Here is a 15,306-nt window from a genome sequence, read left to right on the forward strand (position 1 = left end):
GGGCTAGAGTGAGCGGAGGCCGGTGGGCTTGAGAACGGCACAGCTGGCGGATTTGACGAAGGAGCGGCCGGTGGGCTTGTGGCAACCACATGTGACGACCCCAGGCTGGACTTCGTTTCGTCCACGGTGAAAGCCGATCCGGCGATGCACAGCGCGATGTTGATGTATTTCCTCAGTTACCAGCACGGATCAGCTCCAGGCATGACGAAGCAGATATCGTCCTCTTTTGGAAGACTAAACAAAGTAGTTTCGCTTTCACAACGAAACACACAGCGTCTCGACATGGCGGCATCAATACTACAGCAAGAATTAAAGTTACGCCTTCTTTCTTTGCGTGAACATTTGGGCGGTGTTATGCAAATCTTCCCACAGAGCGACGTAGGTATGTTGGGGCGTGTTAGAACGAGCCGTTTTAGGTAGGCATGGTTGACTCTTAACTTTTATAAAGAATATCTCTTTGGATTTGAGACTTTAGTCTTTGCAACTTTACAGATCTTCTTTATGCACCAAGAGCTTGTAACACTCCAAAGAGAAAGGAAAAATTGAAATCGCATCATATGACCCCTTTAAAATATATTAAAACAGAAAACAGCTATTTTAAATTGCAACAATATTTTACAATATTACCTTTTTTTTTTTTGCAATAATACCGTTTTGATGAAATAAATGCAGACTTGGGGAACATGTGAGACTTACAGACTCCAATGTTTTTGAACGGTACTGCACATATACAAAGTCATGACTAAACACTAAAGAGAGCATTTACACACTTGAAAAAAAGTGTACCTACTTTACTGAAAAGGAGATTATTTTAGTTTATGTTTCTTGCTGTATTGGCTGGTAGTTAAAGGTAGTGATTTTTTCCCCCGATAGCAGCACTAGCATAAATTTGCATACTACCAGACAGATGAGTGAAAGAGGTGTCTTAAGAAATCAAACCTGTTCTTGTGTCAGCCACAGGTAGGGCTGGGCGGTATATCGATATTTTCTTTAAAAGCGATTCGATATGAGGCAATACCGTTTATATCGATATACAGTAGTTTGATACGAGCGCATCTGAAAATATAGCGGAGGACACAGACTGAGCTGCTGCGGAGAAGGTGCATAATCCAATTTGTTCTAAACATGTGACAAGCTTCATATTAAGGCCTTTAAAAACTGGTAAGACATAGTTTATAGTTTCGTTTCGCATATTAGTTTAAGCGGCTCGGCCCGTCATATGCTCGGACAGAAAGGCTGCATGTGCCGCTGATAGACACTAGGCTACTTGTGCTGTTTAATGTGTTTGAGATGTGCTGACTTCCTGAATGCATAACTTACATAGCTTTGGGATTCTCCGCGAAACGTCTCCGCTAGACTTCAGTGAACGAGCGCCGCCGCGCACATGCGCGCCAAACAGAGAGAGCTCAATTAAATAGGGGCGCAATAATTCTGACTAAAATATACATTTCGCTGAGATATTTGTAGTTGGGCAATAAATGTGACATGTAGAATTTTAAACATACAAGTCTATTTTTATGATAGCACTGACCGTAAAGTGACTGTAATGGGGTAATCACAATTTTGTTCCCATTTATTTTCATTTTTAGTTTAGTGAATTTAACTTCTGCTTTAAAAGCCTTATTTTTGTTTTTAGATTGCAATGTTACAATGTTAGAATGAAATGTGATTTTAACCCTTTTTTGCACGTAATATAAAGGCTTACACGGTTACATTCACTTTATTTGTTTTCATTGCCTTTAATATGTATTGTTGTGTTGGACAACATTGGCTGGTAAGTGAAATAAATATATATTAAATACAGATTTTTTTAATCCAAATTCAAAAACGAAAATACCGAGATATATACCGTATATCGCAAATCGGCCAAAAAATACAGAGATATTAATTTTTGCCCATATCGCCCAGCCCTAGCCACAGGTGCTCTAAACCGTAAAGAAATGGGCCAGGTGAGCAGCCCACAGCATAAAAATGAACCAGTTAGAAACATTTTCTCCCTGGAAATCATTTTGAACATGACATCAGGTTTGTTGACGTCTTTGGAGGTCAGGGCTTTAGAAAGAGAGCATGTGGATGAAGCAAGGGATGCAGGTTTACCCCTGCTGGTTAAAGTTGTTACTATACCATTTGGCTGCAAAGAGCATCTTCCACCACTAACAGTCAAAAGATTCTGTGGATTCTGAAGAAATAAATCCTTTTCCACATTATGCTTACTTACAGCAGATGATTTTGGGAAGGCTCTTAGAAAGTTGAAATTGGTTAATTTCTCTTGGTCTGCTGCCTTTGACGTCCGAGCTCATGATAGTTACTAGTAAACTGCATGGGACTTTGTTTTGGTGCCAATCAGCATTGTCATGGCATCATTTTCCTGTGTCTCTAGAGTCATTACTCAAAGCGACCTGGCAGCAGAAATGAACTCCCTCAGGCATATTGCTGCATTAGCATTTTTGCATGGCCAAATCGGTCTAATCAGGAATAAACTTTCTCACAACACTGTCTCTACTGTGTCAGTTTCATATATCAGCCATAGTAACACTCACATCATTTACTAAGGGCTGACCAACCTGACTTGCCACACAGAGATCAAAACAGCAGACCAAAAATGTAAAATCATTTTCTACACAAATAAGGTGCACAAAGAAATCAGACGATTTTAATCTTACCGTATCCCAGATCTGAAGTTTTATCTGTTTGCCATCTATAGTGATCATTCGCGCTCCAAATTCAACACCTGTCGAGACAAATGAAGGCAGAGCTTGATTCGTGACTCATGCGACAGCACAGGGCACTGATCACCTCAAATTTACATCAACACTACTGATCAGATCTTTCATTTCAAAGCATTAGCGATATAAAACTTGACAATACAGTTATCAAATGCCAACTTTAAATAAATTTGAATACATTTATTTACCCATGGAGAATATAGAGCCTGTTCATCCACACCACAAATTTCACTATTATGTGCTTACAGAAGGTTCCTTACAAAAACACTTCAAGGAGACTGGCACCAGTCTGCTTCCTGTGCTAATGAGACCCATTCCTGCTGTTTTAATTAATGAGAGAATATGTGGTTGAGTTAAAAGAGCCTTACCGATAGTGAGATCATGCACTGGCTGAAAGCGCTTATCTGTAAACTGTAATAATAGGCACGACTTCCCCACACCTGCAAAGCAAACACAGAAGGTCACACGTGAATGGCCACAATTTGCCTCAGGCCTATACATCTGCTGTATCCCATTACATCAAAATCATTTGTTCAGGCTATAAGTGAAAAATTGTAAAAAGTGCCAGGGTTATTTCTGTTTTGAGTCTAAAATAGGCCTTACTTCCCAACAATGTGCATGAACATACATGGTTTAATTAAGGCCACTGTAATACAATCTCATTATTACTAGAGCCCGACCGATATGGTTTTTTTAGGGGCCGATACCGATATTAGGGAGTATAAAAATATTCTGTGTGTATATTACAGTACAGTACCAGTCAAACGTTTGGACACTTTCCCATTCATGTGTCCACACATTTGACTGCTCCTATATATAGAATACAGTATATACACATAAACAGAATATATATACATAAACACATTTTTTGCAATGATCACTCAAATGTGGTGATCAAACACTTATAATGACGTGACAGAGATGCATAATGGAGGCAGGGCATTTAACAATTTAACAATAAACTTTATTATCCAAAATGAGTCTGACATCAGTGCACTGAACAGTAAAGTTGAAGTTTATTCAACTTTAATTCAATTCAATTCCATTCAACTTTATTCCGTTAAAGTTTATTTCACTTCGCAGAGGGTCACACGTGAATAGCCACAATTAGCCTCAGGCCTATACATCTGCTCTATCCCATTACATCAAAACCATTTGTTCAGGCTATAATTGAACAATTGTAAAAAGTGACAGGGTTATTTATTTCTGTTTTGGGAGTAGAATAGGCCTTCCACTCTCATCTTACTTCCCAACAATGTGCATAAACATACAAGGTTTAATTAAAGCCATTGTAAAACCATCTCATTATTACTGCTAAAATGAATGAGAATAAAATAAATAACTCGTGCACAGAGATCAATATCAGACAAAAAATTAAAGGGAGACACATTAGGGCAGATGAGTTTGATACAGCATCGAAGACCAATTACCTGATGGACTGATAGCAAAAACAAAGATGTCTCCCATATTTAATTTCCGGTGTGTAATGTTAATCAAAAACAAAGCAAACAAAAAATAAATAAAATCTCACATTTAATTAGTTTTTTTTTCTTTCTGTGTATACTTTCTTGTTATCAAAATATTACCTGCTCCTTGAATGTGATTCCATATTTAATGAACTACGTTAATTGAATTAAGTAAAATCATCAGTTCAAGACATTTTATATTACCGGCATAACTAAATAAACCTATCCCCCCAAAATGAGATTAGAAGATCTGCCATGATACGCAAACAGGTTAAATGCTTATGACATTAGGAGGAGACGTTGCCATGAGCAACAGCCGTTGCGAAGCAAACAAGCAGCATTCAAAGAGCGCTCACAAGAGAGATGCATGGAGACAACACAACAATGATGAAATTACAATGTGCAGACTACACTCAACATACTGAACAATATAGTAACTACCGTGAAAAACTATCGTGTATTGTCTCTTGTGAATAATTGTGACAATACAAATTATCTGGTAACAGCTGGATGTTGTCGCTTCAATCTAGTATTATATCTATGCCAATATGGTCATGGCAAGCAACTGAAATCAAACTAATAGGGATGAGATGCTTTTGTTTTAATTTGTTAAAAACTAGTTTGTATTTATGCATGCACTACTTTAAGAAAAAAAAACATTCTCTGCTGTTCAGCACTTAAACAGATGTACTAGTGCTCAAGTTAACTGTACAGTAGCACTACTTATAGATGCATCTGTGAACCAATCACATATACTTATTTGATTAATAAAATTGTCAGCTGAATGAATCAATACAAATATAAATGTGGTTTGTCCTAGAAATCCAGTAAAACCTCACCTTGTGCCAGTTTTAACACTGCAAACTTACACCTCAAGCATGAACGCAGACTAGGCTAGATGCAATCTCACGATGCCTTGTAATGACCAGCTAGATCAGGTTGCAGATGAGCATCATCTGACCTGGGTTGAGCAACATGCAAATACACAAGCCTGTTCACACATCACTTTTACAACCACGGCCTAAAAAGTTATCACAAACCAATTTTACTGTTGTTCAGCGTTTTGTGAAATGCATTAGGGATTGAAGAGTTTATGATGGTTGGTTTTGACTTGATCACAGTTCAAGGCCTGATACAAAAGGAAGAAACTCAATCACTCTAGATGTGTCAAGTTAGGTAAAATGTTGAAATGCAGTGGCTTCATAACCTACTTACTATCAGATGTTATGGCACAACCTGTACTAAGGTATAGTCCAGATTAAATGGTTACTCCACTCAAAAAAAACTACAATTTTGCCATAAATTTAGTAATTTACTCACCCTCATGTTGTTCAAAATCTGTATGACTGACATTCTTCTGTGGAACATAAAAGATGTTATTTTGAGACGTTATGTTTTTAGTCCATACGATAGAAGTCAATGATCACCAAAACTATTTGGTTACCAACATTTTTCTAAATATCTTCTTTTATGTTCCACAGAAGAAAGTCATGGAGGTTTGAAATGCCATGAGGGCGAGTAAATAACAGAATTTTAATTTCTGGGTGAACTATTCCTTAACTCAATGTTAGCAGTCATATTTTGAGCATGCTCAGACTGACAAACAACTGTTTAGCTGTAAAGAAAAGGATATAAAATGTGGTTAAGTTTTGCAAAAAATGTTGAGCACCACCACTACAGTACGTCTCCACATGAGGCAGGAAAGAGGCTTCTCAGTAAACAAAGCAATCCTACCTATTATTCTGTCGATGAAAAGCTTGTTAAAGGTTACATTTGCAACACAAAAGACCCCAGTTTCAAGATGCATTTAAGTACACCAACAAAAGAGTCTTCCTTATGATGATTTTGATGCTGTAGGCTTCAGTGCAACAACATCCTCAATACAACATTGGTCCTGCAGTTGAATCTAGTCCTTACCAATGTAAAAAAAAACACTGAGCATAAGATTATTATATGCGAAGGAAGAAAAATGCATTATTTGGGAAAAAAAGGTCCCAGTCCTACTTTATATTAAGTGTAGGCTACTTAAAGGGGTCATATGATGCGATTTCAAGTTTTCCTTTCTCTTTGGAGTGTTACAAGCTGATTGTGCATAGATAAGATCCCTGAAGTTGCAAAGACTAAAGTCTCAAAACCAAAGAGATATTCTTTATCAAAGTTAAGACTCTGCCACGCCCCCCTAAAACGGCTCGTTCTAACACGCCCCCACATATCTACGTCACTATGTGGAAATATTTGCATAATGCGGCCCAAATGTGCACGCAAAGAAAGAAGGCGTGGTTTCAGGAACAGCAGTAGTGTTGATGCAGCCATGTCAGTGCGAAAGACAGATTTCAGCTGTCTTAACCGTGGCTTGTGTACTGCAAACACATACCAGCTTCCTCACTGTGTCTGTCACGCGACTCTGTTCCCCAGAGTAAAGACATTGCTCTGTCTTTACATTTATTTTGAAAGATGAAGCTCGCGTTTATGGTAAGGGGCGTTACATTTCCGACAGGTGCTTGTGGTGTTCGGCCAATCACAGTGCACTGGGTCAGCTGGCCAATCAGAGCGGACTGCGCTTGTCAAAGGAGGGGGCTTTGTAGAAAACGAAGCGTTTGAGAGAGGCGGGGCATAGAGGACCTACAATAATGTACAGTATTTGAAAAATAATGTGTTTTTTGAACATTAAAGCATGTCAACATATTCTGTTACACCAAATACACAAAATAATGATCTTTAAAAAAGCATCATATGACCCCTTTAAGTCAATATATACAGAGAGAGAAAGAGGTTTTATGGTATGGATTGGTTTAAGGGTGTGTTAAAGTGTACTGGTAGTGTCAACAGTGTACTTACAAAAATTACTCACAGATATAATTAAGCGTGAATGTTTTTTTAAATACAAGTACAACATAAAAACATGTCTGTGCACAATAAATGCACTGTATCAAATGGTTCATTTTTAACGTTAGTGCGTAGTAGTTAAAGACAATTCTTATAAAGTGGGCCTGAAAACATACAATCAAAACCAAGATGTAACCTGGAATGAACTGGACGCAAAATCATATGGACAAAGTTGGATGGCATTAAACATCATTAGCATTATATGAATGTGTTTGTTATCTAGCAAAATATTAATACTGTAAAAAAGAAAACTGTGCGGAACTTGACGACAGATTAACACTTTTGAAGGCAGAAATACATCTTTCTGCTGTTGCCGTATCTCTTGAGGAAAGGCCTACAGTGACAGAAATCTGGTGAGAACACTAGCAGGCCACAATTATACGGGGTTACCAGCATCAAAACACAAATTGTATGATCCTTATTGATCAATGGAAGACTTGAGTAATAAAACAAAGAAATATATTTTATAGTCATTGCTCATTAAACGTGTTTATCCTCTGATGAGCCAACGCCATTTTCAGAAGAGTAAATAGCTGCTAGCGATGTTGGCTAACTAACATTAGCCAGGCTGTTGTGGCCTTTAGTTGGGCTAGAAAGAGATGTATGCAAAAGCAAGCGAACACTGGGCTAGACGCACTGACACGTACACCGCATGTTGCTTTTCGCTCTACATGTAATGCTAATAGAAAGCGGAGATGCTGCTGTTGTTATTGAGGCAGACAGCTGATGTGAAGCAGCGGTTAGCTTGCCTGCTAGTTCCCCCCACCCAGCCGAAAACAAAAGACCGTGACAGCCTTATAACCGCACACCGCTGCCGTGACACGAAGCACACGCTTAGGAATCGACTTTACGTATGCTATAATACTAAGGCTAAGAGCTAATGAGGCAACTGGAGAGAAAGGCAGAGAAAAACAGGCTGTCGGTCCTCCCACCCCTCGCGCCTCTGCTTGAACCACGTCACTGACTCCAGCACTGCGGAAATAACAGACTCACGGTCGTTGCTTACCCGTGTCTCCGATTATGATGTATTTGAAGAGATACGCGTACGCCATGGCCAACCAGTCCTGTATCAACCTGTCTTGGCCTTACTAAAATGGCTCCTTGAAGCTAAAACCGCAGGGAAAGTGTGTGTGATATATGCCTCCGCTAAGCCAGCCCTTTTCTCTCCTCGATGGGAAGGAACAATAAACAGCTCGAGCTCCAGCCGGCCTACGTCACGCGTCCCGCCTTCGCCACGCACGCAGAACAGAGGAGGCTGTGGACTGCACCGGAAGTTCACTCACCTAACCGCGGTGTATCAGATTCAGGCCGTGAATGTTCGTCGAGAGGGCAGAGGGACAGTATGTCCTTAGACGTCATGTTCTCTAGACACTTTACAAGAGAATATTTATCCTTCCAAAACTTCAGACTTTAGTGATGTGATAACTTGAAAGTGAGTGAACTCCTGAGGGTCCATTATGGAATGAGCATCCCTAACAACTTTGAAACAGCAAAGTTGAAGATTCTCCCGTTTAAAAAACAAATTTATTTATAGTAGTTAGTTATAGTAGTATATTTATAGTAAAGTCAGCATGAAATGAAACATGCATTTATTTTCTAATTGCATGTTATAGATCTTTGCATAAGATGTGTGTCTTTGGATTGTGAAGGAAACCCACACGGACACACATAGAGCATGCAGACTCCACACAAAAAGACCTCTGGCTCGAACTGTATGTATGGCGAGGCAACAATAATTCCAGTGAAAATGACAGACTTCTCTCAGGTGACATATACAGGACTTCTTCATTTATTTAGCCCACTTAAACCCACCCCTGCAACCTCACTTTTGTGGAGTTAATATTTTTACACGGCTTTTAAAAAATGCTGGGTACCCGGTGTTTTGTATGCGTTTGGCCAATCAGCGTACACTTACATCACTGGTAGTTTTTATAGAACTGTTTTAGTCCCTACTCTGAAGTATGAGCTAATTTAGTTCCCTAAAACAAAGTTCCTAGAACTAAATCCGTTCCTGCGATTCGAACACATCAAAAGACGAGCATTTCCCTCAGTAGTTCTAGGAATTATGAAAAAGCTCCTCCGGTGCTATTCACCTGCCTCCACACTTGCAATGCCCACATCTCAAAATCCAATCAACAACTGATGCATAGAAGTCCCCACCATACATTTATCAATAATGTGTTACTCTCAGATGTACATCACAATACAGAGAAAATATATTTTTCTGTTTGTTTTATCATGACTTTAAAGGAATAGTTCACCCAAAAATGAAAATTGTCATCATTTACTCACCCTTAAGTTGTTCCAAACCTGTATGAATTTCTTTCTTCTGCTGTACACAAAATAAGATATTTTAAAGAATGTGGGTAACCAAACAGTTGATAGTAACATTGACTAATATGAAATAATACAACCCCAATTCCAAAAAAGTTAGGACATTTTGTAAAATGCAATAAAAATCAAGAATATGTGATTTGTTAATTCGCATTAACCTTTATTTAATTGACAAAAGTACAAAGAAACGATTTCCAATGTTTTCATTGACCAACTTAGGCCTAATTGTATTTTGTAAATATTGGCTGCAACACACTCCAAAAAAGTTGGGAGAGAGGCATGTTTCACTGTGTCACATCCAGAGGCGGAAAAAGTACACAACTCCATTACTTAAAGGGGTCATATGATGCGATTTCAATTTTTCCTTTCTCTTTAGAGTGTTACAAGCTCTTGGTGCATAAAGAAGATCTGTAAAGTTGCAAAGACTAAAGTCTCAAATCCAAAGAGATATTCTTTATAAAAGTTCAGAGTCAGCCACGCCTACCTAAAACGCCTCGTTCTAACACGCCCCCACATATCTACGTCAATATGTGGAGAAAAAAAAAAAAAGGGATCACAGCACACCTCGCTTTTTCAGACCGATGAGCTTTGTAAAAATCGACGCGTTTCAAAAAGGCGGGGCATAGAGGAGAAACAATAATGTACAGTATGTGGAAAATAATGTGTTTTTTTAACTTTAAACCGCATAAACACATTTCATTACACCAAATGTAATGTTCTTTTTAGCAGCATCATATGACCCCTTTAAGTGAAAGTACAGATACTGCTGGTCAAATATTACTCCATTACAAGTAAAAGTTGTAAAGATAGATTTTTACTTAAGTAAAAGTACAGAAGTACTTGCTTTTAAAAGTACTTAAGTACCAAAAGTAAATTTCCCTTTTGCGTAGTACTTGCAATACCTCTGAAGCAACTTACAATACATTACACCTACTGAATACACTGACTAGCTTGTATCTTTGGAATAAAGAGCTTTTAGAATGTTAAAAACCTATGGGGGAAATTTTTTTATTATTTAACACCCCTACCCTCCCCCACAACAGCAGGATGGTAGTGATCTCACACAGCTCTGGACACTTCTATGTGTAACCATTCATCCACATTTGAACAGAGTGGACAGTGAAATTATGGATACAGACTGATAAATACATAAATACAGACTGATAAGGAAGAAAATAAAAAATCAAACCTGCTTAAAACCCAGCAACACAACTGTAGCTGTACAACTTTACAACAGCAACACTGCTTTAACAAAAAAGCAAAACAGCAAGACTTATTTGACATCAAAACAAAAATTAAAAAATGGTGTCTAATCGCTCTCGCAGTACTTTGATGTCATACACAGAATGGTCTGTGCAGTGCTGCTTCAGTCAAACACCTTTTGTGTTTTATTAGGAGATGCACAACAGTTCTTCTGTGGCTTTATATGTAATATATTCACTTACACAAATTAGCAAAATCAGACAATTTTGTGTCTAATATAAACCACAATTTTAACTTCTTATTATTGAATTGCTGTAAATAAATATCACATTTGGAACTGGTCAGTGCTCCAAAAATGCTGGGAAATCACTTCATGTACCCCCAAGAGTGATTACTGATAAACTGTCTGAAAAAAAGACAGTTTTTAGAGAAGAAATTTATATTTCCGCATATTTCGAGTCAACACGTAAATTTAATTCTCAATCACTGTTATAATATCAGAGGTGAAAACTGTAAATTATTAAACTAATATTCATTTTCATAGTATCACATGGGAGAAAAGAAGAAGAACTTCGCAGCAGCTAAAAATTAAGTATAAAAACAATTCAATCAAGGTAAAGCTTTAAGCATAAAAGGTTCATGAGTGTTACATGACTTTGCAAACATTTGAACATTTCAATGCGCAGCAGCTTTTTCCACATAGTCTAACACTCTTTTCACATAATTAAAAATTCTCTGTCAACCTGTCACATTTCTTAATTAGAGTAACGAAATTAACACCTGACTTCAACAGCAAGAAGGCAGAGGCTCGCAAAATGGGGGGAGAACCTGCACCAGCACCACTGACAGATGAAGAGGAGATAGTCAAGTATTGGAAGAATTTTTAAATCCAAAAGGAAAAAGAATAACTGTTACTTTTGTATTTGTAGGAAATAAAGATGACCAAATAAATAGTGAATAATTTGTGTTTATTTAACAGCTGTGGTGGTGTTTACGGGATATATCTCGTACTACCCTTCCATGGCATCCTTCCATCCAATCAAGTAATCCGTTTCATTTTCAGAAGATGAGATGGTGAGAATATGTGTGTCATCAATGCATCCAACCATGGGAAAGAAAGAAAAAATAATAATTTAAGTGCATTTTTCTTATTTTGCAAATTATCTGCCAATGGGGTAAGAAATGACAAATAATCTTGTTTCCGTTTGCATTAAGATTTTTTCTCTTACCTATGGCAGACAATTGTACATGTTTTATGTAAAATGCACTTAAAATGCGATTAAATCCACTTGTTTCCCCCAGGAAACAAGACTAAATACCTTACGGTATTTTTTATATATATATGTAGAAAGTTTACTTTAGTTTAGTTTATTTATAAAGCACATTTAAAAACAACAGGTGTTGAAGGCAAAGTGCTGAACAACAAATATTAAACAAACTTAAGAACATAATCAAGAAAACAAAAGGACATATGAAAAATTTCACACCCTCAAATGCATCTTGACTTAAGAATTTTAGATATTTGTACTTCAAATAAGACAAAAATACTCACTAAGAAAAGCATTTTTTTTTTTGCAGCATGAATAATGAATGAGGTATTTAAACATCGCTTACTCTTTAAAAACGGGGAGCACACTAAAAGAAACTCTTTACTTAAAAAACCTGCTCCTGACCGGGTTAGGTTCACAGAGTAAGGTAATTGGTAATTGACTGGAAGTATTTTCTTTTTTTTTTTGTTTATTTAAATAAAAGTTAAAGGGAATTAACAAATCAGATTCTTGATTTCAATGCAATTTATAAAATGTGCCAACGTTTTAGAATTGGGTTTGTACTATGGCTACCATTACAAGTCAATGGCTACAAGTCAATGGCTATTAACTGTTTCAGGGTGAGTAAATGATGACAGAATTTTTGGATGAGCTGTGAGCTATGTAGGATGAAGGTTACATATCCCTACTCTACTAATATGCACCTTTTAGGGGTAGATAAGGTACAAAGTTGTCTCTTCAAGGGTACTGCCACTGTGACAAGCTGTTGAATCCCTAAAGGTACACTCTAAAAAATGCTGGGTTTAATATGGACAAATGCAGCGATTGGGTTGTTTTCAACCAAGTTGGGTTAAATGTTTAACCCAACCTTCTGGCCAGTAACCCAACCGCTGGGTTTGTCCATATTTTACCCAGCACTGGGTTGTATTTAACCCAGCATTTTTTAGAGTGTAGGTCCTTTATGGTTTAGCCTACTCTTTGAGCCTGGTGGAGAGGGGTATTGTACCACCCATGAAAACATGTGTAAATTGTAAAAAATACATATAAAATATAAATATGGTATGATGCAGAATAAACAGAAAATGAGAAGATGCTATACTATTTGGACTTGTACACTCTAAAAAATGCTGGGTTAAATACAGCCCAGTGCTGGGTCAAATAGGGACAAACCCAGCAATTGGGTTGTTTTGACCCAGTGGTTGGGTTACTTACCCAGAAGGTTGGGTTAAACATTTAACCCAACCGCTGGGTCAAAACAGCCCAATTGCTGTGTTTGTCCCTATTTTACCCAGCACTGGGTTGTATTTAACCCAGCATTTTTTAGAGTTTAATAAAATACAGTTCAATTGAATAATAATACATATCAAGAGAAAGTGTAAAATTTATACGCATGATATCATCCCATGACAGTTTAATGAACCAATGAATACCAGCATGATTACTGTATAATATTGTCATGTTGTAGCTTACATCATTTGCATTTGTTCTTACAATAAAATAGTTAAGTCGCTATCACAATATTTCTTAATATTTCACATTCACCATGATTCTGAGTTTCATTGTCATATTTTTATCCACATTTCTATTTAAATGCTTTCAGTATACAGATGTAAATAATTAAATTGTAATTTTTGTTTAGATAAATGTGAATTATTTTAGCAATCCTCATATTCCAGCGATGAAGAAATAATATTTATTTTCTTGATTGTACACACAGTTGCAGGAATACATTTTTATGTCAGCAAAGCCTCCCATAGGAAAGAGAAAACAAAAATGAAATATCTTTAACATCTCAAATGTTTCTTCTAGACAGAAATGAGGTTACTTTAAGATCGAATGGAGATTTTTGCTTGAGTCTCCTGCTTCTCAAACTTGTCTCCTGAGACAAAAACTCTTAACACTCTCACAATGGTCTCTTTAAAAGCTTTAAAAGAGATCTCAACAACATCACACACTGTGCTCAGATATTTCTCCTAGTCTAAAGACTTAGCTAGAGACTCTGGATCTCTCACATTTGTCTCCTTTAAAGCTTTCCCAGGTAGCCAAAACGGTTTGGCCCGATAATGGCCCAGATCCGGCAGGCCGGATGAAATAACTCGGCCCGGCTGCGGTTGCGGTTGCCAGAGTCGGCATGGACATGGGATGAATGACGCCCCAGAATCGGCCCAAATACACTGGCCCGAGTCCGGCTGCCAAAACTGCCGGCATTGGGCCACAATCACACCGACAAGAATTGAAACGTTGTATTTAACCCAGCATTTTTTAGAGTGTAGGTCCTTTATGGTTTAGCCTACTCTTTGAGCCTGGTGGAGAGGGGTATTGTACCACCCATGAAAACATGTGTAAATTGTAAAAAATACATATAAAATATAAATATGGTATGATGCAGAATAAACAGAAAATGAGAAGATGCTATACTATTTGGACTTGTACACTCTAAAAAATGCTGGGTTAAATACAGCCCAGTGCTGGGTCAAATAGGGACAAACCCAGCAATTGGGTTGTTTTGACCCAGTGGTTGGGTTACTTACCCAGAAGGTTGGGTTAAACATTTAACCCAACCGCTGGGTCAAAACAGCCCAATTGCTGTGTTTGTCCCTATTTTACCCAGCACTGGGTTGTATTTAACCCAGCATTTTTTAGAGTTTAATAAAATACAGTTCAATTGAATAATAATACATATCAAGAGAAAGTGTAAAATTTATACGCATGATATCATCCCATGACAGTTTAATGAACCAATGAATACCAGCATGATTACTGTATAATATTGTCATGTTGTAGCTTACATCATTTGCATTTGTTCTTACAATAAAATAGTTAAGTCGCTATCACAATATTTCTTAATATTTCACATTCACCATGATTCTGAGTTTCATTGTCATATTTTTATCCACATTTCTATTTAAATGCTTTCAGTATACAGATGTAAATAATTAAATTGTAATTTTTGTTTAGATAAATGTGAATTATTTTAGCAATCCTCATATTCCAGCGATGAAGAAATAATATTTATTTTCTTGATTGTACACACAGTTGCAGGAATACATTTTTATGTCAGCAAAGCCTCCCATAGGAAAGAGAAAACAAAAATGAAATATCTTTAACATCTCAAATGTTTCTTCTAGACAGAAATGAGGTTACTTTAAGATCGAATGGAGATTTTTGCTTGAGTCTCCTGCTTCTCAAACTTGTCTCCTGAGACAAAAACTCTTAACACTCTCACAATGGTCTCTTTAAAAGCTTTAAAAGAGATCTCAACAACATCACACACTGTGCTCAGATATTTCTCCTAGTCTAAAGACTTAGCTAGAGACTCTGGATCTCTCACATTTGTCTCCTTTAAAGCTTTCCCAGGTAGCCAAAACGCATCACACACTGTGCTCAGATATTTCTCCTTAGCTAAAGACTCTGGATCTCTCA

The 15,306-nt window shown here is 37.3% G+C and overlaps 1 protein-coding gene across 1 annotated transcript in view; it reads right to left on the reverse strand.

Annotated features, from left to right (window-relative positions):
* The window catches only part of LOC107722573 (ras-related protein Rab-2A), a 21,135-nt gene extending 12,815 nt beyond the window's left edge, over window positions 1–8,320 (reverse strand). Inside the window, exons 1-3 of the mRNA XM_016530982.1 lie at window positions 8,085–8,320; window positions 3,095–3,166; window positions 2,664–2,731 (exon numbers count right to left, since the gene is read on the reverse strand). Coding sequence (XP_016386468.1) covers window positions 2,664–2,731; window positions 3,095–3,166; window positions 8,085–8,130 — 186 coding nt within the window. The 5' untranslated portion in view covers window positions 8,131–8,320. The remainder of the gene's footprint in view (window positions 1–2,663; window positions 2,732–3,094; window positions 3,167–8,084) is intronic.
* Between the last annotated feature and the right edge of the window lie 6,986 nt (window positions 8,321–15,306).

Source organism: Sinocyclocheilus rhinocerous, unplaced genomic scaffold (assembly GCF_001515625.1).
Source record: "Sinocyclocheilus rhinocerous isolate Xijiao unplaced genomic scaffold, SAMN03320098_v1.1 scaffold541, whole genome shotgun sequence".
Lineage (NCBI taxonomy): Eukaryota > Metazoa > Chordata > Actinopteri > Cypriniformes > Cyprinidae > Sinocyclocheilus > Sinocyclocheilus rhinocerous.